Here is a 25,264-nt window from a genome sequence, read left to right on the forward strand (position 1 = left end):
ATGGTAATTTGTGATAAGATTACTTAGGCTGGCCAGGCAGCAGTGGTTTTTTTCTGGACTTGTTTTGGACTTTCATCATCTTTCGTGTTTACAATTACATGTGAGTTAGGTGTTGTTTTATGGGGGAGGTTCTAGTCGTCTAAAGTTTCGGGGCGGTTAGATTTTAAAAGACAGTCGAAACATATTCTTTGAGTTCAGCTAAAATATTTGAGCAGTTGAATTTGAGTAACGTCAGTTAGAAATCAGACGTTCAAAATGCGCGGTAGGGTCTATTTCCCGTTCCTTGCCTTTGTGTTGGTGTCTTCGTCAGTTTTCTCAGTGGTAGCACTGAGCAAAAGCAATCACAAATTCCTGGACAAAATCGTGTCACGGGCTGATGAAACAGTGAAAAGTATCGAGTCAATTTTCCATAAGAAAATAGTTAATGATTCAAATGCTGCACAACCAAAACAATGGGCAGTACTTGTAGCTGGCTCTAATGGCTATTACAATTACAGGCATCAGGTATATGCATTCTTCTTTGCCATTTTTATCTGAAACTGTATTATTATAATTTACTGTTGATAGGCTGATATTTGCCATGCCTACCAAGTTTTACGTCACCATGGAATTCCTGCTGATAATATCATTACACTTATGTATGATGATATTGCAAATAGCACAGAGTAATGAAAACCCAAAATTATGCATGAAATCAATAGCATGTAAATTATTTTATTACATTTCTTTAGAAATCCTACCAAAGGCATTATCATCAATGAACCAAATGGAGAAGATGTGTACAATGGGGTACGCAAAGACTATGTTGGAAAAGTAGGTTAACCTATAATTGGAATCCTGTTTCCTTATTTCAACTACATACAATAAAATTTCAATTCTAGGATGTTACACCAGAAACATTTCTCAAAGTGATCTCTGGAGACATCAGAGGTCTCAAGGGTGTAGGATCAGGAAGAGTTCTACTAAGGTATTGTTTACTTGAAAATGATTACCATGGTGATCCTTAGTACATTTTGGTTTTTAAATTTCCAGTGGCCCATCTGACCATATTTTCATCAACTTTGTGGATCATGGAGCACCAGGTTTGCTAGCCTTCCCTAACGCGGAGCTACACGCACGACCTTTTCTTGACACTTTATTGGATATGTACCAAAGGAAACAGTTCGCGAAATTGGTCTTGTACATTGAAGCGTGTGAGTCGGGATCCATGTTTGAAGATTTGCTGCCGGATAACCTAAACAGTTCGTCATAATTTTTTCTCTTACATTCCTTGTGCATTAAAAATTCAACTGTTTTTGTATAAAGTATTCGTCACGACGGCTGCCAATGCTCACGAACATTCCTTTGCCTGTTACTTTGACTCGAACCGTGACACTTACCTCGGAGATGTTTATAGCGTCACGTGGATGCAAGATTCCGAAAAGGAAGATTTAACAAAGGAGACACTCTTCCGTCAGTATTCCATTGTTCGAAAGGAAACCAATACTTCTCATGTTCAGGTAGACATTTCATGCAACTTGGTGCTAAGATCGTCGGGCATTATGTAATTTATAAAACGATGTAGGAGTATGGTGATTTATCTATTGGTAAATTGAAAGTTGGCGAATTCCAAGGAAAAGCCAAGGCACCGGTGGCCTCCAATGGCCGGACGCGAGTATCTCCTCTCTTGGATGCGGTTCCCAGCGGTGATGTCCCGTTAGCGATTTTGCGACACAAATTACGGAGGACTAATTCCAGCCCAGAGTCCGCTGAAATTCAACGAAAACTTCGTGGAATTGAAAAGGTTATTTTTTGTTTTTGTTTTCTTTTTCCATTTTTTCCCAATTTGTTTGCGTATTTTTCGCTTTTTATTTGTTTATCAATTTCTTTTTTTTTTAAATCTATTATATCAGACATAAGTCGGATTAAGTAAAGACGATATTTTCTTGTTTCCACAGAAACGCCAACATTTGAAAGACACCCTAAGGAAAATCGTTTTGAAGGCCACCGAGGATGAAGCTAAAACAGAGTTCATCCTTACCGGTCGACTGAAGCTAACCAACTTTTCTTGCTACGAAGAACTTGTCAATGCATTCTCTCAGCGTTGTTTCCACCTGCCTAAGGTAAGTAGAATTTTTGATTTTACGACCACACAATTCGTGTAAGCCACAAATTTACATTTTCCATATTATTCATCCTTGAGAATGAGTATGCATATCGCCACCTGTTCGTGTTGGTGAACATGTGCCAGTCGTCGATTCCAAAGGAGGTCATCATCCGCTCCATGGACGAAGTTTGCCAACCTCGCAAATACACTGGAATCATCTAAAAAGGGGAAAAAAAGTGAACATTCCAATAAGCTTTCTTCCATTTTATATTTTCTGATACGTTTTCTACATTTTCTACATTTTACTCGTTGTCCCATTGCAAAGTGCAAAATTGCTTTTTTTGGTTTACCTATTCCAAAGTTGATATTCTCCGAATCTTGTTGCACACATCACGTATTCTATGTGCGCCTATACCAAATTATGTAAGCGAGTAAATGAATAAGTTGCAGTATGCTATGGTTCGTCTCGTTTTAATTGATTGTGTGATGCAACGCGTCCACTTTCACTTCCTTATGTGACGTTCCGCGCACGGGAAAGTGGGTGGAGAAATGGCCTTAGGCCAGAAGGTACCAGCTAAGGTATGAGGAGACCCCCAAACAGGTGAGAGAAAACTAGAGAAAGAGAGAGTACGCCGTAAGGTGCGTATAAACACTTGTGGGGTCTGTCATTCACACTGACAGAAAAAGTCAAGCGCCACAACATCCTCGTGTTTTGAGGGAGTCAGCCGTGACATAGTCCAGTTCCCACTAATTCCCCCCTTTTTCTTCCAAACAACCGTGGGTAGTTCATCATGTTGTTTCGTTTAGTGTTGTTGATATTCACCCTCGTGGTGATCCAAGGAACAGCGAAACAGCCACGATCGATACCCAAGTACACGGATTGGCGACTACCTCATTGGGTATTACCACGACATTACAAACTGCGGTTGTTGCCATTTATCGAAGAAGGTAATTTCACTATCGATGGACAAGTGGACATCCTTTTAGAATGCATGGAACCAACGACGATGATTGTGCTTCACATGGCCGAAATTCGAATCGCCAAGGACGAAGGTCTCCAGGTAACTTCGGGATTTCGCTCTGTAAAAAAATCATTTTCATTAGTTGATTACGAACATTTAACAGGTTTACGATCTTATTGAATCAAGACGAGTTCCTATTCAGTCTTACATTGAGGACAAGACTCGGCAACTATTGGTTATCGGAACTAAAAATGAAACGCTGCAAGTGGGAAAATACTACAAACTTTCGATTCGGTTCGTCAGCCAACTGAACGACAAACTAAATGGGTTCTACAGGGCGTCCTACACTGAAAATGGAATCAAAAAGTAAAGATAATTTTCTTTTAAATCGTTTGTCACCCCATAACAAACGATTTCATTCAAATGATTAGGTATATTGCTACTACGCAATTCTCTCCGACGGATGCTAGGAGAGCATTCCCTTGCTATGACGAACCGGGAATGAAAGCTGTTTTTCAAATAACACTTGGCCGTCAAAAATCTCGGATAGCTCACTCCAACATGCCGTTGAAGCGAACATACCAAAAGTAAACATTGGAAAATTGAGCAATCAACTGAAAATGATTTTTTTTAATCCCCCCCTTTTTTTTTAGTGAGGACTTACCGGATTACGTGTGGGACGAATTCCAGAAAACTCTGCCCATGTCCACCTACATTTTGGCCTTCATCGTCTCAGAGTTTGAAGGTTTAGATTCGCCTGAAATCGACCTGCAAGATCGTACGACATTTCGCACTTGGACTATGCCTTCAGCTGGAAAACAAACCGAGTACAGATTATTGCGGATTAATTAAGAGATTATTAAGACTCAAGTATGTAATCTCTATTGCAGATACGCTCGAATCTTAGGCCCTAGAGTATTGAGATACTTCGAAAACTACTTCAACATAAGTTTCCCGTTACCCAAAATTGATATGTTCGCCATTCCTGATTTTGCCGTTAGTGCCATGGAGAACTGGGGTCTTATCACCTACAGGTCAGTATCTTTTTTTAAACCGGTTTCCTTGGGGTCAGCCTTGGGTGTCTATTTTTGCATGGCACACTTTTGTGTAGACAAAATGTAGTCATCCGTGTTTCAGGGTTTTTTATTTTCATTTTATGTCCGTCTCGCTATGCAAAGTAGCAAACACATTATTTCCAAACGCAGTTTTCCTCCGGAGCTAGAAAGAATTGCCTGAATAAGAAAATAGAATTAATAATGATTAGATTTATTTTGAAATGCCGTTTTTCTTTAAATAGAGAAACAGCTTTGTTACACGACCCGTTACGGTCTTCCACTGCCGACAAACAAAAATTATCTTCCGTTCTAACTCACGAAATAGTCCACCAATGGTTTGGGAATCTCGTTACCATGGAATTTTGGAGCGATCTTTGGTTGAAGGAAGGTTTTGCCAACTATTTGATGTACGTCGGATTAGATGTGGTAGGTGATGTCTCAGTTGCTATTGATTTGATCTGAGCTGACATAAAAATTTCATGTCAGGTGGAACCAAGTCTGCAAATGGGTCAACAGTTCACCGTCCAGGAAACGCAAAAAGTTTTTGCAGTAGACTCTCTCTTGTCGTCGCATGCCATGTCAATGCCAGTAAAAAAGAGAAACGAAATTAACGGACTCTTTGATTCAATCCCCTACGCTAAAGGTAAAAAGACGTGACAGGTAAAATAGTTTCGGTAAATTCTGAATGTACCGTTTTATATCAGGTCCTGCTGTGATTCGAATGTTTGCTGGTTTTCTGGGTCACAAGAAATTCCAACAAGGTCTCACTTCCTACCTGAATAACAAGTACAACAAATGGAAATGTTTAATCATTTGTAAATTCATTTACTTTTGATTGTGATTGAAAATTAAAGGAAATATCAAAGCGCGGTGGATGATGACCTGTGGAAGGCGATGAGCAACCAGTCCATCGATGCACTTGACCTTCCAGCAGATATCAGAACGATAATGACTAGCTGGTCTCTTCAAACTGGTTATCCAATCGTTACCGTTAGGAGAAACTACGACTTGCAAACGGCTATCGTGACCCAGGTAACTAGCAAATTTAGGACTTACAAAAAAAACAAACACACATTTTAACATTTTCTTTCTTTGCATTTGAACAGGAAAGATTCTATTTACTTGCGTCTCGCAATTCGTCAGAGTTCCCTCTGTGGTGGATTCCCCTCACATACACCACCGATTTCAATACAACTTTCCAGGCCTGGATACTGGGCACGGAAGATGGAATCGAACTTGAATTGCCCTCTGCACCCACTGATTGGGTCATTTTCAATGTCGATCAAATCGGTTAGCATCTTTCTTTAGAAATCAACTGGCCTCATGAATTAATCAATGATTACTATACAGGCTACTATCGCGTTAACTACGATGAAATTAACTGGAAACTAATTACCCAGCAATTACTTAAAGACCACCGTGCCATTTCCACGTTTAGCCGTTCTCAGTTGCTCGACGATAGTTTGAATATCGCACGTACGGGTTCGCTTCCGTATTACGTGGCTTTCGAATTGAGCCGCTATCTACGCTCAGAAAGAGATTATGCGCCATGGTTTTCAGCCTTTAAAAGCTTCAACTATTTAGACAGAATGCTGTACCAAACGGCCAGCAAGGAACAAATTGCGAGTATGACTTTTTTCTATCTATAATTTTCTCATTTAACAAGCTTGTAACCTCCGGATTTCACCAAACAGGAATACGTCAAATGGCTGCTACTTCCTACGTACGAACAAATCGGATTCGACGAGAGAAAAGGCGATTCCCATTTAGTGATATCGAATCGCAATCAATTGATTTCATGGGCTTGCCGATTGGGTGTTGCCGAATGTGTCAATAACGCCATGGTTCTTTACAAGTCTTGGATGGCGCAACCTGACAACAACAAGTATACGATTCAGCTTACCTTGAAAGCTTTTTTTTATCCTTTAACTGTCAATCTCTTGTACACAGTTGGGTCAAGCCGAATTACAAACGAGCCGTTGCCTGCGCTGCAATCGCCAACAGCGGTGACGAAGAATGGGATTTCGCCTTGGAGCGCTACTTATCGACAGATTTGTCTAGTGAAAAAGAAATGCTTCTTTATGCGTTAAGCTGTTCCAGCAGCCCGGAAGCGTTAAACACGTATACATACTTAAAATTCTTGCGACATGTTTTGACTTACGTTAATGATGGCCATTTGTTTTCTTATCAGGTTACTTGAATGGGCCTTGGATGCCAATTCCGGTATACGTCGCCAAGATTCAGCAACTGTTTTTGGTTCTGTATCGGAAAATCCAATAGGATCTTCAATGGTTTTTGATTTTGTGCTTTTTCACTGGGACAAAATGGTTAAAGAGTAAGTTACCAAAAATCTATTTTACATTTAAGGTCTTTAATTTTTCTCCATGGATTTCAATTTGACAGATTTCCAAGTCTGGCCGTTCTCGGACGTCTAGTAGATACAATATCGCAAACACTGGACACTGAGACGCATCTGGAGAACGTAAGCATGATTGATTAAATTGTATTAAAAATAATTACCAAAAGATTTCTTTGTTGCAGTTGGTCACGTTAAGCGAAGGAGGCAGAGGCGATTTAGGTACTTCAACTCGGGCCGTCCAGCAAGCACTTGAAAGAACCCGGATAAATCTGGAATGGAAAAAGCGACGCTTTCAAACTGTTACAAAATTACTGGACTCTTGGTCTCGTGTGCAAACTTTCAGCTTAACGTAAACACCAGTCCCGAACGAATTAAAGTGTTGGTATAGAACATGAATTTTTATTCATGTTGTGTTTACCAATGATGAAAAATTGCCTCGATTCCTGATGGCATACTCTTTCTATACCTCGACAAATGTCTGGGAAAAAAATGTTAATCGCTTTAAGTTGAATCAAGCTCAAACTTTTCGCTTCCATGTAATCACCCTCCCAAAAAATTCACTATTATACGTACTGTACGAATTTCGAGCTATTTCACCCTATTTCTAAATGTACCGTAATATTTGTTAAAATCAATATACCTCCTTAACTTTGTTTGAGTCAGCGTGCTGTTTTTGATAGCTTAAACTTTGATTAATTAGACAAACTTGTTAAAATAGATAAGTTGGTATGCACTTTCTTTTCACGGGAAGGCTGCAAAAGAAATTGGACTATTTTAGAGTAAATTAAGTCGTCAAAAGGCGCTGAAGTACTTATTGAATTAAAATTGTATCCGCACCAATGCATTCCTTATTGGGAAGGGAGAGATAAATTATCCTTGGAGTTAATGACGTTTTTAAAGACAGATCTTTAAATAACTGTAAAAATTACGCCCGAACCGAAGGAACAGGTTTGGCCATTCCCCACGTGAATGGAAATGATAAAACCTAAATCAAGTAATAAGGGAAAAAAAAGGGAACTGCAAGTTTAGAATATTAGGTTTCACCTTCAAACAGGTGGCAAAACAAATACCGGAAAAAACAAAACTGGAACCCTTATTTGAGATCTATCGCCCTTGTTGTTTTACAGTCGACCGAGAGAAATGGACAAATTCTACTAGACGTCCAGCGGGTTGAAAGGCAGTGTACAGCATTACCTCCTCTATTTTCTGTGTTTTCTGCGATCCACGAAACCTTTAGAAGGACATTTACGCGTCAGGATAAGAGGCACATATGTACTTACGACTGGTGTAGAAGTTTTTTGCCTAAAATACTGCTGACATTGTCACAGCCAAGTCATCGTGTTTGGTTGTTACCTGAGCAAAATTTAAGATGAGCACTGATGGCATCTGAAAAAGGTCGGGTGACGCAACTGGTATAGACGTGATAGAAAACACCTCATAGTAGCGTTTCCTGCGATCGAAGACAATTGCCGGTGTCACTTTATACTTCTTTAGTTTAGAACTGTTTAAATGACAATCCAGTTGTTTACCTTCACGTTTAAACACAAGATGTTGTACACAAAATGATACCCCAAAAAGGCGAGGTAATCGCCTTTTTAGAGTATCGTTTTACTTCAATTTGGAATGTTTCTTCACGAACTTTTCGACGTGGAATCGTCTTGCAGGACAGCGCCAGTTAAGTTCGTTTCATTTTGTCAGCTTCAGTTAAAGAAGAACAAAACTTTCCATCGAATGCAATGGGATCTATGTAGTTTCTGAGGAACAGAGAAAAATTTGTTTACGATTTAAATTGAGAGGCCAGTTGAGAAATCGATGAACACTTGAAAACAGCTCTCGGCTTTCTATCTGAATTGTTGAAAGCAAAAGGTTAACACAACACGAAAAAATAAATGCTGAAAGAGAGAAACTCTAAAGTCTGTTTTAACTTGATTTGCAATCCCACACTCGTATTACATGTACAACATATATATTCTGACTGCTTGGAGAATGGAAAACTAAAAATGACCCTGTCTGAGTCTGAGACAATCAGGATGGGGCAGGATGGCATACAGGGGAAAGGACAGGGACAATCTTTCTTTTCGAATTTTCTATTTCAGTGGTCGCATCCAAAATCAGATACCTTATAATGAAATCAAGAAACTGAGTGAACTGTGTTGAATAATTGTTATGTTCATAGATACTTGAAATCATCGTCATTCTGAACATCAAGTAGCTTGAGAACGTTAGGATGGTTCAGATTTTTTATGGTGTACTCTTCCCTTCCCTGAGCAATGTCGTCTAACTTCGATTTGTCAATCCTCTTATACGCAACTTCTTCTTCTTTATAAGTGCCTCTTCAAGGGTTGTTAAGAAATCTCTTCATGCTCTTACTTTTTTCACACTAATTAATTAAGCCACTTTTTGTTTACTTTCTGAAGTACAGACGACGAAAATGAGCGAAAACATAGTGAAAACAACACAGTCTTCATCTGTCCCCGGAAACAGATCCGTTTAGATTGTCGGTCAAAAACGGATCCTCCAAGTGGTGGGGAACGGAATTGTTTCCGATCACTATGCGTACGGCTTATTCCGATTTGTTTCCGTTCAACATAGTCTCCGTGGCGGGCGTTCCAATTTTGTTTGATTGTTTAGCTATGTTGTCATTATTTACGTTTATTGTTTTTGTTTTTTTCTTTTGATTTGGTTTTAAAGTTAGTTGTATTTGTGTTTGTATTTTTAAAATCTATATATATGTTTAAAAAGAATAAACTTTTTAATGAAAAAAATTGCTGTATTTCATTTTTTTGAACCACGAAACAAATTTTACATTAGAACAGAAGTAAGAATATATTATTATTTGATAGGTAATATTAATGAATTTCTTACCATTTAACGAATTTTATTTAGGATTAGTGAAATGCATAAAATTTTTACAGTGTTACTCAGCCAAAGCTTTAAATTTGCATTCAGTGTGTTGGCTGCGTTTTCCATCCACATTGGGAAGTACACTTTTTTATTAAGAAGGTAATCTATTGTGGCATTGTAAAAAAATTAACACAATTATCAAACAGGTAACTTATCTCACAAAATTTTAATGTTATAGCCCTGACACCACTCTTTTATTTTCCTTTTCCAGGTATCGGAATCCCACTAGGTTGACCGGGGCAACAACCAACAATTGAATAGTCAATTAAAAAGCAACCTTCTAAGCCTAGAATCAATAACTAAGAATAAACCATTAAAGTTAATTAGGTATTTTTCAATGTAAAAATGTAATTAAATAATCAAATAATCAAACAATTTGTTCGTGTCACTCTTCACTCATTGAATTTGCTTTATGTTGTTTATGAATAAAACACTTGCTGCTTACTCTTTAAAACACATTGAGTTTTTATTAAAAATGTACTTGTGTTTACATGCATTCTTGGTAATTTAAAACGTTGGAATAATAATAATGAGAAGTTAGAATTCAAATTTGAATTACGCGCGTCATCAAAATGGCCGCCGCAATGGATGCCGGGAAGGGGCCAGGGGGTACATTTTATTGGAATTTGTGGTTCTTAAACTATAAAAATCGAAGTAAAATATAACATCAAAACATGCTAGAGATAATAAAGAATCTTAATAATATATTTTTGTTTATTTTGGTGTATATTAGTAACCAAACAACGTACCCAAAATGTCTGTTTTTGGCCTCCCCCTCCCTAAAATGTCATAAAATAAAATAATTAATTACGTTCTAAGTTTTCAGCGAATTTTCGTAAGTTTTACGGCAATCGATAGGTATTTAAAAGCGCTATCTATTTGGTGAATTTCATCAAAAAATATTGAAAAGGAAAAAATTCTAAACGAATCAAATTTTTTTCATTTAATCGATCAAGCGCAGTATTGGACCCAAGCGACAAAACGCAAAAAAATTTGATTCATTTAGAATTTTTTTCCTTTTCAATATTTTTTGATGAAATTCACCAAATAGATAGCGCTTTTAAATACCTATCGATTGCCGTAAAACTTACGAAAATTCGCTGAAAACTTAGAACGTAATTAATTATTTTATTTTATGACATTTGGGAGGAATTTAGTAGGGGGGGGGGGGGGGAAAAAAAAAAATTTTTTGGGGATTTTTTTTTTAAAAAAAAAAAAAAAAAAAAAAAAAAAAAAAAATTATTAAGATTCTTTATTATCTCTAGCATGTTTTGATGTTATATTTTACTTCGATTTTTATAGTTTAAGAACCACAAATTTCAAAAAAAAATACCCCCTTCCCTTCTATTGCGGCGGCCATTTTGATGACGCGCGTAATTCAAATTTGAATTCTAACTTCTCATTATTATTATTCCAACGTTTTAAATAACAAAGAATGATGTAAACACAAGTACATTTTTATAAAAACTCAATGTGTTTTAAAGAGTAAGCAGCAAGTGTTTTATTCATAAACAACATAAAGCAAATTCAATGAGTGAAGAGTAACAAAAAAAAATTTTTTGATTATTTAATTACATTTTTACATTGAAAAATACCTAATTAACTTTAATGGTTTTTCTGTTTTTTTGTTTTTTTATTTTAATTGACTATTCAATTGTTGGTTGTTGTCCCGGTCAACCTAGTGGGATTCAAAAACCTAAAAAAGAAAAAAAAAAAAAAAAATTAAAAGGGGCTATAACATTAAAATTTTGTGAGATAAGTTACCTGTTTGATAATTGTGTTAATTTTTTTACAATGCCACAATAGATTACCTTCTTAATAAAAAGTGTACTTCCCAACGTGGATGGAAAACGCAGCCAACACACTGAATGCAAATTTAAAGCTTTGGCTGAGTAACACTGTAAAATTTTTTAAATTTAAAAAAAAAAAAAAAAAATTTATAAAAAAAAAAAAAATAATTTAATATTACCTATCAAATAATAATATATTCTTACTTCTGTTCTAATGTAAAATTTGTTTCGTGGTTCAAAAAAAATGAAATACAGCAATTTTTTTCATTAAAAAAGTTTATTCTTTTTAAACATATATATAGATTTTAAAAATACAAACACAAATACATACAACTTTAAAACCAAATCAAAAGAAAAAACAAAAACAATAAACGTAAATAATGACAACATAGCTAAAAAAAAAAAAAAAATTAAAAACCCCCCCAAGAAAAAAATTAAAAAAAAAAAAAAAAAAAAAAAAGCTGTATGAATAGTGATCGGAAACAATTCCGTTCCCCCCACTTTGGAGATCCGTTTTTGACCGACAATCTAAACGGATCTGTTTCCGTGGACAGATGAAGACTGTGTTGGTGAAAACGTAATACATAACAAGTTCACAACACAGCCGCTGTGGCGCTTTCGTTATGGGACAGAAAGACTTTCAGGCCAAAAAGGCAATGGGAGGGCCCGCCATAAGCGTGGCTACACCAGTATTCTATTACTCTGATAGCAGAGTCATAGAACCCTGGTTGGTTCAGGCTGAGGGGAATCGCTATAACGCGTTTCGTTGGTCTGAATGTCTAAAATTTCGACAGTTTTGGGGCGGAGCAAAGTGGCGGAAACTAGAATCAGAGTCATCTATCGAGAGAAACTGAATTATTCAACGGCCATTTCAGTGTTTCTATTCGAGCTTCAATTTTTCTGGTATCGTCTGCTCTGTTCGTTTCCTTTATCACTGTTGTGATTGACTGTTGAAGTTTTCAAACGTATTTTCTGATTGGTGCACGTATCACACACCCGCTGGAGGCTCTGACTGCTATTTCCGAAATTAGGCACAACGACAGACGATTCCCCCCATGTCGTGAACCAACCAGGGTTCTATGACTCTGTCTATAGTGCCAGAGTAATAGAATACAGGTGTAGCCACGCTTATGGCGGGCCCTCCCATTGCTTTTTTGGCCTGAAAGTCTTTCTGTCCATAACGAAAGCGCCACAGCGGCTGTGTTGTGAACTTGTGATGTATTACGTTTTCGCTATGTTTTCGCTCATTTTCGTCGTCTGTACTTCAGAAAGTAAACAAAAAGTGGCTTAATTAATTAGTGTGAAAAAATGTATGTATAAACATATGGGTTGTTATAACAATAACAACCCTTAAAACTCAATTCATAGGTGGCAGTTACGGTTATGGGACACTTAAATCGATATGTTGCCTCATTTTCTCACAATCGAAAGCGAAATTGGCAACAACTTTTCGGAAAAAATCCGAGAGGGGGAGTTAACATGGCCGTGGCTACACCAGTATTCTATTACTCTGATAGTGCCTTAAATGGTTGTGCGTAACTGATGGACTGAATACTTCTGAAAACAAGTCATATTTAGGTAAAAAGAAAGAGAATTTTATATAAAAAATGTCTAATAAAAGTTATTTTGCTTACAATTAGGCTCTTGAATGGGATCCACATCTAAAAATAGACACATGGATTACAACAGGAATAAAGTTTTGGGCACAGGTTTTTCTGCCTGTGTTTTCAGAGGCACTTTTAAAGAAGAAGAAGTTGCGTATAAGAGGATTGACAAATCGAAGTTAGACGACATTGCTCAGGGAAGGGAAGAGTACACCATGAAAAATCTAAACCATCCTAACGTTCTCAAGCTCCTTGATGTTCAGAATGACAATGATTTCAAGTATCTATGAACATAACAATATTCAACGCAGTTCACTCATTTTGTTGATTTCATTATAAGGTATCTGATTTTGGAACTATGCGGCGGTACACTTTTCGATTACGTCGAAGGAGACTATAAGGACAAAATGCCTTCCGAGATCGACGGAATGATTCAAATGACTAGAGGATTGCATTACATCCATTCCAATCGTTTTGTCCATCGAGACATTAAGCCATCAAACGTATTGATTTCTCTAACATTCATTTTGAAAATATCGGATTTTGGATTCAGCCGGGGAGTCACAGGCTCCGGAAGTTTTTCTATGTCCAGTGGACCGAAAGGCACACGAGTCTATTACTCCCCAGAATTCCTTTCGATGGAAGAGAAAACCATAGAAGAGATAGAACAAATCCGCGCTGACGTTTCGATTGATGTCTTTTCACTGGGATGTCTCTTTTTCAATTACCTTACGATGGGCGGTCATCCGTTTGCCAATGGAGGGCGTCCCAATGAAATTTTCACTCCCGCTAATATTAAAAACGGTGAAAAGATCCTCAATGGCAGGATGGGTAAGCATATCAGAAAGAATTGTGAATGAATAACGAGTTTTAAAAGTGCAGGTGAAATGTTTTTCTTATTAGGTTTACCGGAGAATCATTATGCATATGCCATGATTGACGGAATGACTAAAAAAGATCCCGGTGACCGTTGGAAATTAGAGAAATTAGAACAAGCCCTAGAAACTCTGAATGAAGTTAACAGAATTGAAAGAGAATAAATTCAATCAAAAGCACATTTTTAAAACATGCGTTTGCCAGTTTTTACTGCAGTTAGGAAAACAATCATATCTTAAACAAGAAAGAATACTGGTAGACAAGACGACATGTGCATCACAACACGAAATGACACCACGTTTTCTTGTTTTTGTGGCCCCCTTGATTAAATCTGTGTGGGCTACGTGACGTTCTTACTTTCAAGTAAAGTACAGGCAATGCAAATGAGATTGCCCCACAAGAATGTTGCAAGACGATGAAACACCGTAACGTCCCAATGCATTCCTTATTGGGAAGGGAGAGATAAATTATCCTTGGAGTTAATGACGTTTTTAAAGACAGATCTTTAAATAACTGTAAAAATTACGCCCGAACCGAAGGAACAGGTTTGGCCATTCCCCACGTGAATGGAAATGATAAAACCTAAATCAAGTAATAAGGGAAAAAAAAGGGAACTGCAAGTTTAGAATATTAGGTTTCACCTTCAAACAGGTGGCAAAACAAATACCGGAAAAAACAAAACTGGAACCCTTATTTGAGATCTATCGCCCTTGTTGTTTTACAGTCGACCGAGAGAAATGGACAAATTCTACTAGACGTCCAGCGGGTTGAAAGGCAGTGTACAGCATTACCTCCTCTATTTTCTGTGTTTTCTGCGATCCACGAAACCTTTAGAAGGACATTTACGCGTCAGGATAAGAGGCACATATGTACTTACGACTGGTGTAGAAGTTTTTTGCCTAAAATACTGCTGACATTGTCACAGCCAAGTCATCGTGTTTGGTTGTTACCTGAGCAAAATTTAAGATGAGCACTGATGGCATCTGAAAAAGGTCGGGTGACGCAACTGGTATAGACGTGATAGAAAACACCTCATAGTAGCGTTTCCTGCGATCGAAGACAATTGCCGGTGTCACTTTATACTTCTTTAGTTTAGAACTGTTTAAATGACAATCCAGTTGTTTACCTTCACGTTTAAACACAAGATGTTGTACACAAAATGATACCCCAAAAAGGCGAGGTAATCGCCTTTTTAGAGTATCGTTTTACTTCAATTTGGAATGTTTCTTCACGAACTTTTCGACGTGGAATCGTCTTCCAGGACAGCGCCAGTTAAGTTCGTTTCATTTTGTCAGCTTCAGTTAAAAAAGAACAAAACTTTCCATCGAATGCAATGGGATCTATGTAGTTTCTGAGGAACAGAGAAAAATTCGTTTACGATTTAAATTGTGAGGCCAGTTGAGAAATCGATGAACACTTGAAAACAGCTCTCGGCTTTCTATCTGAATTGTCGAAAGCAAAAGGTTAACACAACACGAAAAAATAAATGCTGAAAGAGAGAAACTCTAAAGTCTGTTTTAACTTGATTTGCAATCCCACACTCATATTACACGTACAACATATACTTGCACGTATGATGAAATTCAGGATTTAAATGATACTCTCCTTGCAGAATTAAGAATTCTGACTGCTTGTAGAATGGAAAACTAAAAATGACCCTGTCTGAGTCTGAGATAATCAGGATGGGGCAGGATGGCATACAGGGGAAAGGACAGGGACAATCTTTCTTTTCGAATTTTCTATTTCAGAACTCTAAAATTCCATAGCCTTAGTTAATAAGCAACGGCAAAGGTAAATGCGGAGGGCGGGAGATCATTCTTGAGGAAGGGTGGTAGGTAGAAAGCCACAAACTACAAAAGATATTGTTCAGGAAAATTATTACTTAATCTGAACTCTGTATACCAGCTGGTTTAAATAAATTTGGCTAGATAGGCAGTTAAAATTACTGTTAAGTAGAGCAAGTATCAACAGGTGGACCCTATTTTCATTGTTTTATTGAATTCAGGTTATAATGATATGAACGAAAACATTGGGAAATGATGATTATACCCCTTCAGCTTTGTGAATGTGCAGCAGCAACATAGGCCAACCAATGAGCACCCAGTAAATCATCAGCTGTGCAATGTCAGCAGATCTGTTGTTGCGATCAATTTTCAATCATGATTGTTATCACAGGTGACAAATTTTTGCAATCCAATAGAACCCAACACCTAGCATCAAAATGTAAATGAATAATAAAGTTTGTAAATCCAAAGTTTTAAAGTAGTAATTAGCCTATCAAACTCACTTTTTCTTTAATTTAAGCTGTTATAAAAATTACGACCACATAAAATTATTTTCATCATTCATTTATTATTAATGAAGTGAATATGAATAGAACCAAAAGTTAATCATACCGCTGTCGGTGACAGTTCCACTGACTTTTACAATGAAAAAATAACACGTGATACATGAAAATATTACCTGTTGTTTCCTTCCTTTAAATTTTGAGTTATTGTACCAAGAATGCTTTGCACGATTTTCTTCAGTGTTATGCAAGCGTGTCGACCTTCAGCTTCCAAATCCAAAGTTCGTACTCATAATTACTCTCTTCTATTCCTACTTCCATTTTAATTTTAAGAAAAAAGAGAACTCACAATAATCACACACAAAAATCAGAAAATCTGCAGACGACACAAATAATTAAGTAGCGAAAAAAGTAATAAGCGCCATCTACCAAGATGAACAAATTTGTAGTGTGAATAGTCGAAGATGAAAACGAAATTTTGTCGTCTTTTGGTTTTCTATGGCAACCGGTTTTACCAACATTTATTTTTTCTTTTTCCCAAAAAAAAAAAAAAATCTCTACTCTTTCGCCATCTAGCGGTCGATCTTGAACTCGGTTTCCCAAGTGATTTATTCCCTTTGTATCGTAATAATAAGAACTTTTAACGCATTTGAACAAAAATCATGTTCGGAAGATGCGATGCGTGATTGACTCGTTAAAACCGGTTTTTAAAAATTCATTCACAGGTTTTAAAAAACTTTGGTTCCTCCCGCTCATATTGCAACGTGCACTTGGGACTCATTTAAATTTACGTTCCACGATAGATGATATACATATGATAGGGCACGCAGATATTCTGTCCAGAGGTGTGCGCCTACCTACCCAAAGATTTGCGATGATACTTAAAATACAATGAAAGCATTTTGTCGACAGTCAAATTCTTAAAACGCTTAAAAGCTAAACAATCACGGAAAAGGAATTCACATGCGTCGCCTTTATTAAATTAAACGGAGTTGTTCCAATTAACATGACGTGATTGACTGTATCTATTTCAAAAAGCACCAGCAAAGGAGAATCTCAAAAAGAATTGTTGATTGAATAGGTGTATTTTTTCATTCCAGGGTCCAATTCAACCATTTTACACAACAAAGTAGTGACTGGCAAGTCGCAATATGAGCGGGAGGAACCAAAGTTTTTTAAAACCTGTGAATGAATTTTTAAAAACCGGTTTTAACGAGTCAATCACGCATCGCATCTTCCGAACATGATTTTTGTTCAAATGCGTTAAAAGTTCTTATTGCTGCTGTCTTGTGGTTTGATTCATAATTGGCACATTACTTTCATAGTAAAGTAATATGGTCCTGCCTTGAATTAAGCTGAAGTTTACGTATATTTACACATTTTCTCTTAGTACTCGTTGGAATTCGCAGGCGCACTAGGTAAAGTTTCACAGAGTACATCACAGTTTGTCATTAATACTCTTTTGGGTACCTCTAAAATTCCCGTTTGCATACTACACGCCACGGTACTCGTAAACGGTTTACCACGTCCGAGACGGTGTGGCCAGCGCCAGCTGCTATTCGGCCGGTCTATTAACTGCGCAAATCGCCCAATGACAGAAAGCAACGAAAATAAAAAGTAGCTACTAAATCTCCTACAGTCCTACCTGTGCTTTGCATTAAAAGTTTACTGCATAACATATACTCCAAGAGTAATGGGGTTAGGGTAACCTGTGCAACCTGTTGGCCTCAACTACATGAAAGTAGCACAATGCATAGTAAGAAATACAAATTATGTACATAGGTTGGATATATTTTCAATTGTGATGTACATCAATGACCAAATTTTATATTTGAAGGCAAGTACGGAAAACATTGGCAGGCTCGCAGGCAATGATGCTGACTTTTGGTATTGGAAAGATTCCGATTCATTTCTACAAACGAATGATTTCTTGTGTCACATTTGTTATTTCCCATCTGTATTTCTCTTTGTGTAGAAGAATTGCAAAGTTACATTAAAGAAAGTGGAGGGGAAATTGTTACAGGGAGAGTTTTGCAGCATGTTATGACAACATTGTCTCCAACAGACTTTAATATAACAGTAAACGATCCCGATCATGATTTTTTTCGTGGTAACACTGTCTCTTTGTGTGATACTGCAGTCGAAGTCCTCGCGTTCCTGAGGCTCTGAAAGTGAAAGCGTCGCTCCTGCAGTACTGCTGATGTCGGTCAAGTTGAATTCAACATGGTGAAACCTAATGAAAAGGGAAAGAACGGTAATAAGAAGATTGTTAACTTGGTTGTTTTACTTTTTAAAATGGAGTCTGCTTTTTGTTATGTGTTAGCATTGCATTTACGAGAGATAGAAACAGTTGTTACGAAAAGCCGGTTGTTGGAAGGAACGAGAAGCAATTCTTTCCAACTTGTTCCAGATGTTTTGTCTTTGAAGTCGTCATCCCTAACTGAACGCGAAGAGGAACTTTCAAGGGGTTTTCTTAAGTATAAAAAAGGTAAATCATTCTTAAATGATGCCCACCTGCAAGTCTAATGAGAAATGTTGTGTGTTGTTATTCTTCTCACGTTATTCTTCTCACTGAATAACCAAGTCCTGAATAAAACACGAGACTGCTATTAGTATTAACTATAATGAAAGCACACTGCGTAACACTTACCAACGTAGCATATGATTCTATCCCATAGATGTTCTGTCCCGTCTGGACATGGAACTACTGACAGAGAATGTTTAAGTACAGCACTGATGGAATTCACCTTCATACCCTTATCAGATGGTGAATTCAATGTCTGAAGGTAAAAATAAGATGTAAGGCTAACGCATAATAATGATTAATAAGTGTTGTACCTGACGCTTTCGGCCGACCAAATAATTTTGAGCCATGGTGATGCTGTGCTCAGAATTCAACGTCTTAAAGTAAAAATAAGGTGTAAGGCTAACACATAATAATTAATAATGATGAGTAAGAGGTGTTGTACCTGACGCTTTCGGCCGACGAAATCACTTAAGATTGATGTTGTGCTCAGAAATCAGCAGGCTGTTTGAGGGACTCAGCAACGCGAGGACTTCGACTGCAACTGCAATAGTGCAATGTCACACAAAGGGAATAAATCACTTGGGAAACCGAGTTCAAGATCGACCGCTAGATGGCGAAAGAGTAGAGATTTTTTTTTTTTTTTGGGAAAAAGAAAAAATAAATGTTGGTAAAACCGGTTGCCATAGTTTTCATCTTTCATCTTTCGGCTAGCCGAAAAACCTCTGGTGTGAACGCGCCTTAAAGATATCACAACTTTTTAAATATTTAAAGTATGCAGACGGGCATCCCTAAAACGCGAAAGCGAAACGCGAAACGAACAGCGACTAAAACGCGGAACGCCGTGCGAAACAGCCCCCAGGCAATGGGCTGCGAAACACTCAAAAAAGGCAACCTAAATAGCGAAATGATTTTGCGAAATCCTTTTTTAAAATGCCATTGGATTTGGCATTTCATTTAGAGAAATAAGAACCATGTACTATTCTTTTTTGAGAACATGTAACCCCGATAAGCATTGTAAGCTCTACGCCAACAAAAACTCATTTTTTAAATCTATGGTTCTTTCCAGTCCTTTTTTAATTTGTTGGCATTTACTTGAACAAATTCGCGACGAATTGTTAACTTGTATTGGCTAATAGGAAACTAAACACGATGGGGAATAAAAAACTAGTATTTTAAATATAACAATGTGTTTAGAATCTGATTGAAGTAAATGAAATTAATTGATTGAATTAAATTGAGTTTAAACCAAAAAATGTAAAGCCGTGGGCTAACTGGGATGTTCTCCAGTGCTCTGACCTCTGAGTGCCTTGAATGGTTCCATAGCATGTTAAATTTGGCCTGAAAAAACTCATGAGACTGTTTGGCTCTGTCAGAAATGTAAAAGCCTTGCCCAAAATTAACTTTCAACACGTTGGTAAAAGCAAATATGTTTGACTTTAAATTACCTGCGATTCCTGTTAAAATTTTCTTTTTTTATTTATTGAAATATTAACATTTCGCGCTTTCGCCAGCCATCCAGCAGCCTTCTGTTTCGCAACGTTGTTTCGCACTTTAGCATGGGAATGAAACACCATTCAGCGGCTAAACCGCGAAACAAACCATCTTGATTCGCACGGCGTTTCGCGTTTTAGTTGCTGTTCGTTTCGCGTTTTAGTTGCTGTTCGTTTCGCGTTTCGCTTTCGCGTTTTAGGGACACCCCATTTCGTGATTTTCAAGTATTAAACGATTAATGTTCATTATTTGAAAAAGAAAAAATATAAAATAAGGCAACTAAGTGGGAATTTTGGATTGGTCTTTAAGGATTGATAGATCAAGAGATTCTATTGTATGCAGGTATGGATATGAAACAGCAATGGAGAATCATAAATATCTTGATCTGTTAAACACTTATTATAGTGCCTTAAATGGTTGTGCGTAACTGATGGACTGAATACTTCTGAAAACAAGTCATATTTAGGTAAAAAGTTTATATAAAAAATGTCTAATAAAAGTTATTTTGCTTACAATTAGGCTCTTGAATAGGGTCCACATCCAAAAATAGACACATGAATTTCAACCAGAATGAAGTTTTGGGCGAGGGTTGTTCTGCCCTTGTTTTCAAAGGAACTTTTATTGGGAAAGAGGTTGCTGTTAAGAGGATTTTGAGAATTGTGGGCAACAATTTGGACGAAGCTGCTCAGAGAAAGGAAGAGGAAACCATGAAAATTCTGGACCATCAAAACGTTCTCAAACTCATTGAAGTTGAGAATGACACTAATTTCAAGTACCAATGTTCATTAAAATAAGTTAACGCAGTTTAATCTATTTGTTACTGCTCATTGCAAGGTATTTGATTTTGGAATTCTGCGTCGGTACACTTTTCGATTACGTCAAAGGAGACTATAAGCGCGAAATGCCTTCCGAGATCGACGGAATGATTCAAATGGCTAGCGGATTGCATTACATCCATTCCAAGCTTTTTGTCCATCGAGACATAAAACCAGGAAACGTATTGATTTCTCAAACATTCGTTTTGAAAATATCGGATTTTGGATTCAGCCGGGGAGTCACAGGCTCCGGAAGTTTTTCTATGTCCAGTGGACCGAAAGGCACACGAGTCTATTACTCCCCAGAATTCCTTTCGACGGAAGAGAAAACCAAAAAAGAGAAAGAACAAATCCGCGTTAACGTCTCGATCGACGTCTTTTCACTGGGATGTCTCTTTTTCAATTACCTTACGATGGGCGGTCATCCGTTTGCCAATGGAGGGCCTCCCAATGAAGTTCAAACTCCCGCTAATATTCTAAACGGTGAAAAGATCCTCAATGGCAGGATGGGTAAGCATATCAGAAAGAATTGTGAATGAATAACGAGTTTTAAAAGCGCAAGTGAAATGTTTTTCTTATTAGGTTTACCAGAGAATCATTATGCTTATGCCATGATTGACGGAATGACTGATAAAGATCCCGGTAACCGTTGGAAATTAGAACAAGCCCTAGAAACTCTTAATGAAGCTAAAAGAATTGAAACGGAATAAATTTAATCAAAAGCACATTTTTAAGACATGCGTTTGCCAGTTTTTACTGCAGTTAGGAATTCTATCTCATGCAAGTTGTTGACAAAAAAAACGATAATATATATGATAAAAAATTAGAGGAAATAAATTGTATGTTATTATTCAATACCTACCGAATTGTTTATTTTTTTTTAATTTTTTTTTTATTATTATTTTTTTAATATATTAGGTGCACTGGTCTGGTGTTGGTTGTTTTCGAATTCGAACTGCAACAAATTCTCTAATTTTTCAAGTGTCGTCTGCTTCATTCGTTTCCTTATCACTGTTGCAATTGGCTGTTTAAGTTTTCAAAGACATTTCCTTATTGGTGCATTCGATGTAGTGCATTACACACCCGCTGGAGGCTCTGACTGCTATTTCCGAAATTAGGCACAAAGACAGACGATTCCCCCCCTGTCTGCCCCTGTCGTGAACGAACCAGGGTTCTATGACTCTGCAAGAACCTTTACTAGTTCGTGTCCAATTTTTTTTTCACAATTTCATCGAACTGGCAACTTCGGACGTTAGCCAACTCTATAGTGCCTTAAATGGTTGTGCGTAACTGATGGACTGAATACTTCTGAAAACAAGTCATATTTAGGTAAAAAGAAAGAGAATTTTATATAAAAAATGTATAATAAAAGTTATTTTGCTTACAATTAGGCTCTTGAATAGGGTCCACATCTAAAAATAGACAAATGGATTACAACAAGAAAGAAGTTTTGGGCGAGGGTTGTTCTGCCTGTGTTTTCAGAGGAACTTTTAATGGGGAAAAGGTCGCTGTTAAGAGGATTCAAAATTTTTACTTAGACGAAATTAATAATGAAAGGGAAGAGAACGCCATGAGAAATCTGAACCATCCTAACGTTCTCAAGCTCCTTGATGTTCAGCAAGACCAAAATTTCAAGTATCTATGAACGTAACAATTATTCAACACAGTTCACTCAGTTTGTTGATTTCGTTATAAGGTATCTGATTTTGGAACTATGCGTCGGTACACTTTCCGATTACGTCAAAGGAGACTATAAGGACAAAATGCCTTCCGAGATCGACGGAATGATTCAAATGACTAGAGGATTGCATTACATCCATTCCAATCGTTTTGTCCATCGAGACATTAAGCCAGCAAACGTATTGATTTCTCCAACATTCATTTTGAAAATATCGGATTTTGGATTCAGCCGGGGAGTCACAGGCTCCGGAAGTTTTTCTATGTCCAGTGGACCGAAAGGCACACGAGTCTATTACTCCCCAGAATTTATTTCGATGGAAGAGAAAACCATAGAAGAGAGAGAAAAAATCCGCGCTGACGTTTCGATTGACGTCTTTTCACTGGGATGTCTCTTTTTCAATTACCTTACGGAGGGCGGTCATCCGTTTGCCAATGGAGAGCGTCCCAATGAAGTTTTCACTCCCGCTAATATTAAAAACGGTGAAAAGATCCTCAATGGCAGGATGGGTAAGCATATCAGAAAGAATTGTGAATGAATAACGAGTTTTTAAAGTGCAGGTGAAATGTTTTTCTTATTAGGTTTACCGGAGAATCATTATGCATATGCCATGATTGACGGAATGACTGAAAAAGATCCCGGTAACCGTTGGAAATTAGAACAAGCCCTAGAAACTCTGAATGAAGTTCAAAGAATTGAAACAGAATAAATTCAATCAAAAGCACATTTTTAAGACATGCGTTTGCTAGTTTTTACTGCAGTTAGGAAAACAATCATATCTTAAACAAGAAAGAATACTGGTAGACAAGACGACACGTGCATCGCAACACAAAATGACACCACGTTTTCTTGTTTTTGTGGCCCTCTTGATTAAATCTGTGTGGGCTACATGACGTTTTTACTTTCAAGTAAAGTACAGGCAATGCAAATGAGATTGCCCCACAAGAATGTTGCAAGACGATGAAACACCGTAACGTCTATAAGGCAATTAATGCCGGTATAGGTACACAGGTGCAACGCGAAAATACTGGATCTCGCCCGCTCATTGACCAATTCGACTTCCGGGAAAAGTTGTTCATTCTACAATTTAAAAAAAAAAAAAACGGAATGGTAAGGTCTGCTTCAAACAGACAACAAAAGACGCAATCGGCTCTTTCAAATAGATCGATGGACGTTAAAGCGAGTGGTCTGGAAGGAATCCTTGTCGAACCTTTAACTGTCTCTAGAAATCTCTAGTACACATTTGGATCAAACCGAACTACAAACGAGCCGTTGCCTGCGCTGTAATCGCCAACAGCGGTGATGAAGAATGGGATTTCGCCTAAGAAAGAAAAAGGAACTGCAAAGTTTTAGGCTTCACCTTCAAACACGTGGCGAAACAAATACCGAAAGCTACCGGAACTGGAGGAAACCCTTGGTATTTCTCGCCCTTCATGTTTATAGTCGACGGATAAAAATAGACACATTTCTACAGTGCATCAACACACACGGATGGTTAACTATTTGCCCTACATTACCATACGAAACATCCAGCGGGCCAGAAAACAATGTACATAGCATTACGCTGAATTATTTCGTTGGTTATGCACGATCCGAAAAATTTTTTTTTACGGGCATTTACATGTTAGGATGAGAGGCACAAATGTACTTACTGTAGAAACTAGTGTAGAAGATTTTGCTCAAATTGTTGCTGGCATTGTCACAGCAAAGTCACCGTATTTGGCCGTTGGTTGTCAGCACCTGACAGTTGCAAATAAGTATCGGTAGTATTTGTTAAAGGTCGGGTGACGCAACTGGTAGACGTGATAGAAAACCCCCATGTGAGCGTTTCCTGCAATCGAAAACAATTGACGGTGTCACTTTATACTTCCATAGTTTAGAACTGAATAAACGATAACCCAGTTGTTTAACTTCATGTTTACACACTTAACCTTTAATACGCAAAGTTGTCTCACCTTTTTTGGGGTATCGTTTCACTTCCATTTGGAATTCTTGCAGCCCTCTCAAGTTAAGAATTCCACCTAGATGTATGTTTCTGCACGGACTTTTAGACGTGGAGTTATCTTCCAGGACTGTGCTAGTTAAGTTCGTTTCATTTTTGTCAGCTTCAGTTAAAGATGAACAAAGACTTTTCATCAAATGAGCTACTGGGGCCTATGTAGTTTGTGAGAAACAGAGAAAAAGTCGAATCAAAATTGTAGTTGAAGGAGAAAAGAAAAGAAGCGGCCATCATTTCGTCCACGATTCCCTTAGCTCCGACAAGTTGATGTTTTTCTACGTAAGAAACTGAAGGCGTTTCGGGATTATCAAAAGCAAAAAAAGTATTAAAAGACATGAAAAGTATAAATGCCGAAAGGGGATAAACTCTAAAGTCAGTTTGAACTTGATTAGCAATCACATGCATTACACGTACAACACACTTGCACGTATGGTGGAACACACAATTAGGGCACCTTCCTTGCGCAATTGGAAAGCCTGACTGCTGTGAGAATGGAAAATTGAAAATGACCCTGTTCGATTCTGAGACAATAAGGATGGGGTAGAAAATTGCGTTTTGCATTCAGGAGAAAGGACGGGGACATCTTTCCTCATTTTCCATTCCACGAGTCTTTAAAATTCTATACAGCTGCAGGTAATAAGCAAAGGCAGAATGCAGAGGTTGGGTGAGCATTCTTTGGGAAGAGATGAAGTCATCAACAACAAAAGAAATTAAGGTTGACTATAACATTTTGGCGGTTTTCAAGCATAAACTGATGAATGATTATTATTTGAAAAAAAGATAAAATAGGCAAATAGTTGGTGGATTTCAGATTGGTCTCTAGCGGTTGCG

General features: G+C 37.5%; 3 protein-coding genes and 3 long non-coding RNA genes across 37 annotated transcripts; 4 read left to right on the forward strand and 2 right to left on the reverse strand.

The window, feature by feature from the left end:
* Window positions 1-64: 64 nt before the first annotated feature.
* On the forward strand, window positions 65-2,538 carry LOC116936484 (legumain). The gene is made up of 9 exons (XM_032943627.2): window positions 65-504; window positions 568-665; window positions 732-813; window positions 882-967; window positions 1,033-1,241; window positions 1,306-1,499; window positions 1,565-1,783; window positions 1,938-2,102; window positions 2,183-2,538. Exons 1-9 carry the CDS (start codon window positions 256-258, stop codon window positions 2,306-2,308), a joined length of 1,428 nt encoding a protein of 475 aa, XP_032799518.2. The 5' UTR covers window positions 65-255; the 3' UTR covers window positions 2,309-2,538.
* LOC116936490 lies at window positions 1,905-16,428 on the reverse strand. 24 transcript variants are annotated; one of them, XR_006652435.1, is made up of 18 exons: window positions 16,100-16,428; window positions 15,686-15,846; window positions 7,992-8,216; window positions 7,743-7,912; window positions 7,533-7,677; window positions 7,300-7,447; window positions 7,103-7,231; window positions 6,624-6,731; window positions 6,448-6,565; window positions 6,265-6,362; window positions 6,007-6,194; window positions 5,226-5,360; window positions 4,986-5,154; window positions 4,795-4,878; window positions 4,457-4,740; window positions 4,010-4,280; window positions 3,713-3,859; window positions 1,905-3,166 (listed from the first exon to the last, which is right to left on the reverse strand). It is a non-coding gene; the product is annotated as an uncharacterized LOC116936490 (long non-coding RNA). The 24 variants fall into 24 exon arrangements; XR_006652477.1 differs by lacking the exon at window positions 16,100-16,428 and adding an exon at window positions 15,924-16,089; XR_006652472.1 differs by lacking the exons at window positions 15,686-15,846; window positions 16,100-16,428 and adding an exon at window positions 8,643-9,169 and having other exon boundaries at window positions 1,905-2,304; window positions 2,437-3,166; window positions 7,992-8,581.
* LOC116936481 (aminopeptidase N) lies at window positions 2,878-7,115 on the forward strand. Its single transcript, XM_045180555.1, has 16 exons — window positions 2,878-3,147; window positions 3,212-3,414; window positions 3,480-3,635; window positions 3,702-3,875; window positions 3,939-4,082; window positions 4,346-4,529; window positions 4,590-4,746; window positions 4,808-4,889; window positions 4,958-5,135; window positions 5,210-5,393; window positions 5,454-5,725; window positions 5,798-5,988; window positions 6,054-6,224; window positions 6,295-6,438; window positions 6,507-6,585; window positions 6,645-7,115. Exons 1-16 carry the CDS (start codon window positions 2,878-2,880, stop codon window positions 6,813-6,815), a joined length of 2,760 nt encoding a protein of 919 aa, XP_045036490.1. The 3' UTR covers window positions 6,816-7,115.
* Window positions 12,573-13,815, forward strand: LOC123477113 (serine/threonine-protein kinase/endoribonuclease ire-1-like). The gene is made up of 4 exons (XM_045180533.1): window positions 12,573-12,734; window positions 12,797-13,040; window positions 13,101-13,591; window positions 13,664-13,815. The coding sequence occupies exons 2-4, from the start codon at window positions 12,805-12,807 to the stop codon at window positions 13,798-13,800; spliced, it is 864 nt and encodes a 287-aa protein (XP_045036468.1). The 5' UTR covers window positions 12,573-12,734; window positions 12,797-12,804; the 3' UTR covers window positions 13,801-13,815.
* Window positions 16,429-17,256: 828 nt separating the features above from the next.
* On the forward strand, window positions 17,257-18,532 carry LOC123477149. Of its 4 annotated transcripts, none has more exons than XR_006652488.1 (4): window positions 17,257-17,540; window positions 17,613-17,705; window positions 17,761-18,177; window positions 18,247-18,532. It is a non-coding gene; the product is annotated as an uncharacterized LOC123477149 (long non-coding RNA). The 4 variants fall into 4 exon arrangements; XR_006652496.1 differs by having other exon boundaries at window positions 17,258-17,540; window positions 17,613-17,697; XR_006652484.1 differs by having other exon boundaries at window positions 17,263-17,540; window positions 17,613-17,679.
* Window positions 17,694-25,050, reverse strand: LOC116933489. Of its 6 annotated transcripts, none has more exons than XR_006652428.1 (8): window positions 24,390-25,034; window positions 19,896-24,265; window positions 18,893-19,835; window positions 18,762-18,824; window positions 18,574-18,703; window positions 18,438-18,509; window positions 18,259-18,363; window positions 17,864-18,156 (listed from the first exon to the last, which is right to left on the reverse strand). It is a non-coding gene; the product is annotated as an uncharacterized LOC116933489 (long non-coding RNA). The 6 variants fall into 6 exon arrangements; XR_006652429.1 differs by having other exon boundaries at window positions 18,893-23,514; window positions 24,087-24,265; window positions 24,390-25,013; XR_006652432.1 differs by having other exon boundaries at window positions 17,694-18,156; window positions 18,259-18,380; window positions 18,893-24,265; window positions 24,390-25,050.
* Between the last annotated feature and the right edge of the window lie 214 nt (window positions 25,051-25,264).

The sequence above is a fragment of the Daphnia magna genome, linkage group LG1 (assembly GCF_020631705.1).
Source record: "Daphnia magna isolate NIES linkage group LG1, ASM2063170v1.1, whole genome shotgun sequence".
Lineage (NCBI taxonomy): Eukaryota > Metazoa > Arthropoda > Branchiopoda > Diplostraca > Daphniidae > Daphnia > Daphnia magna.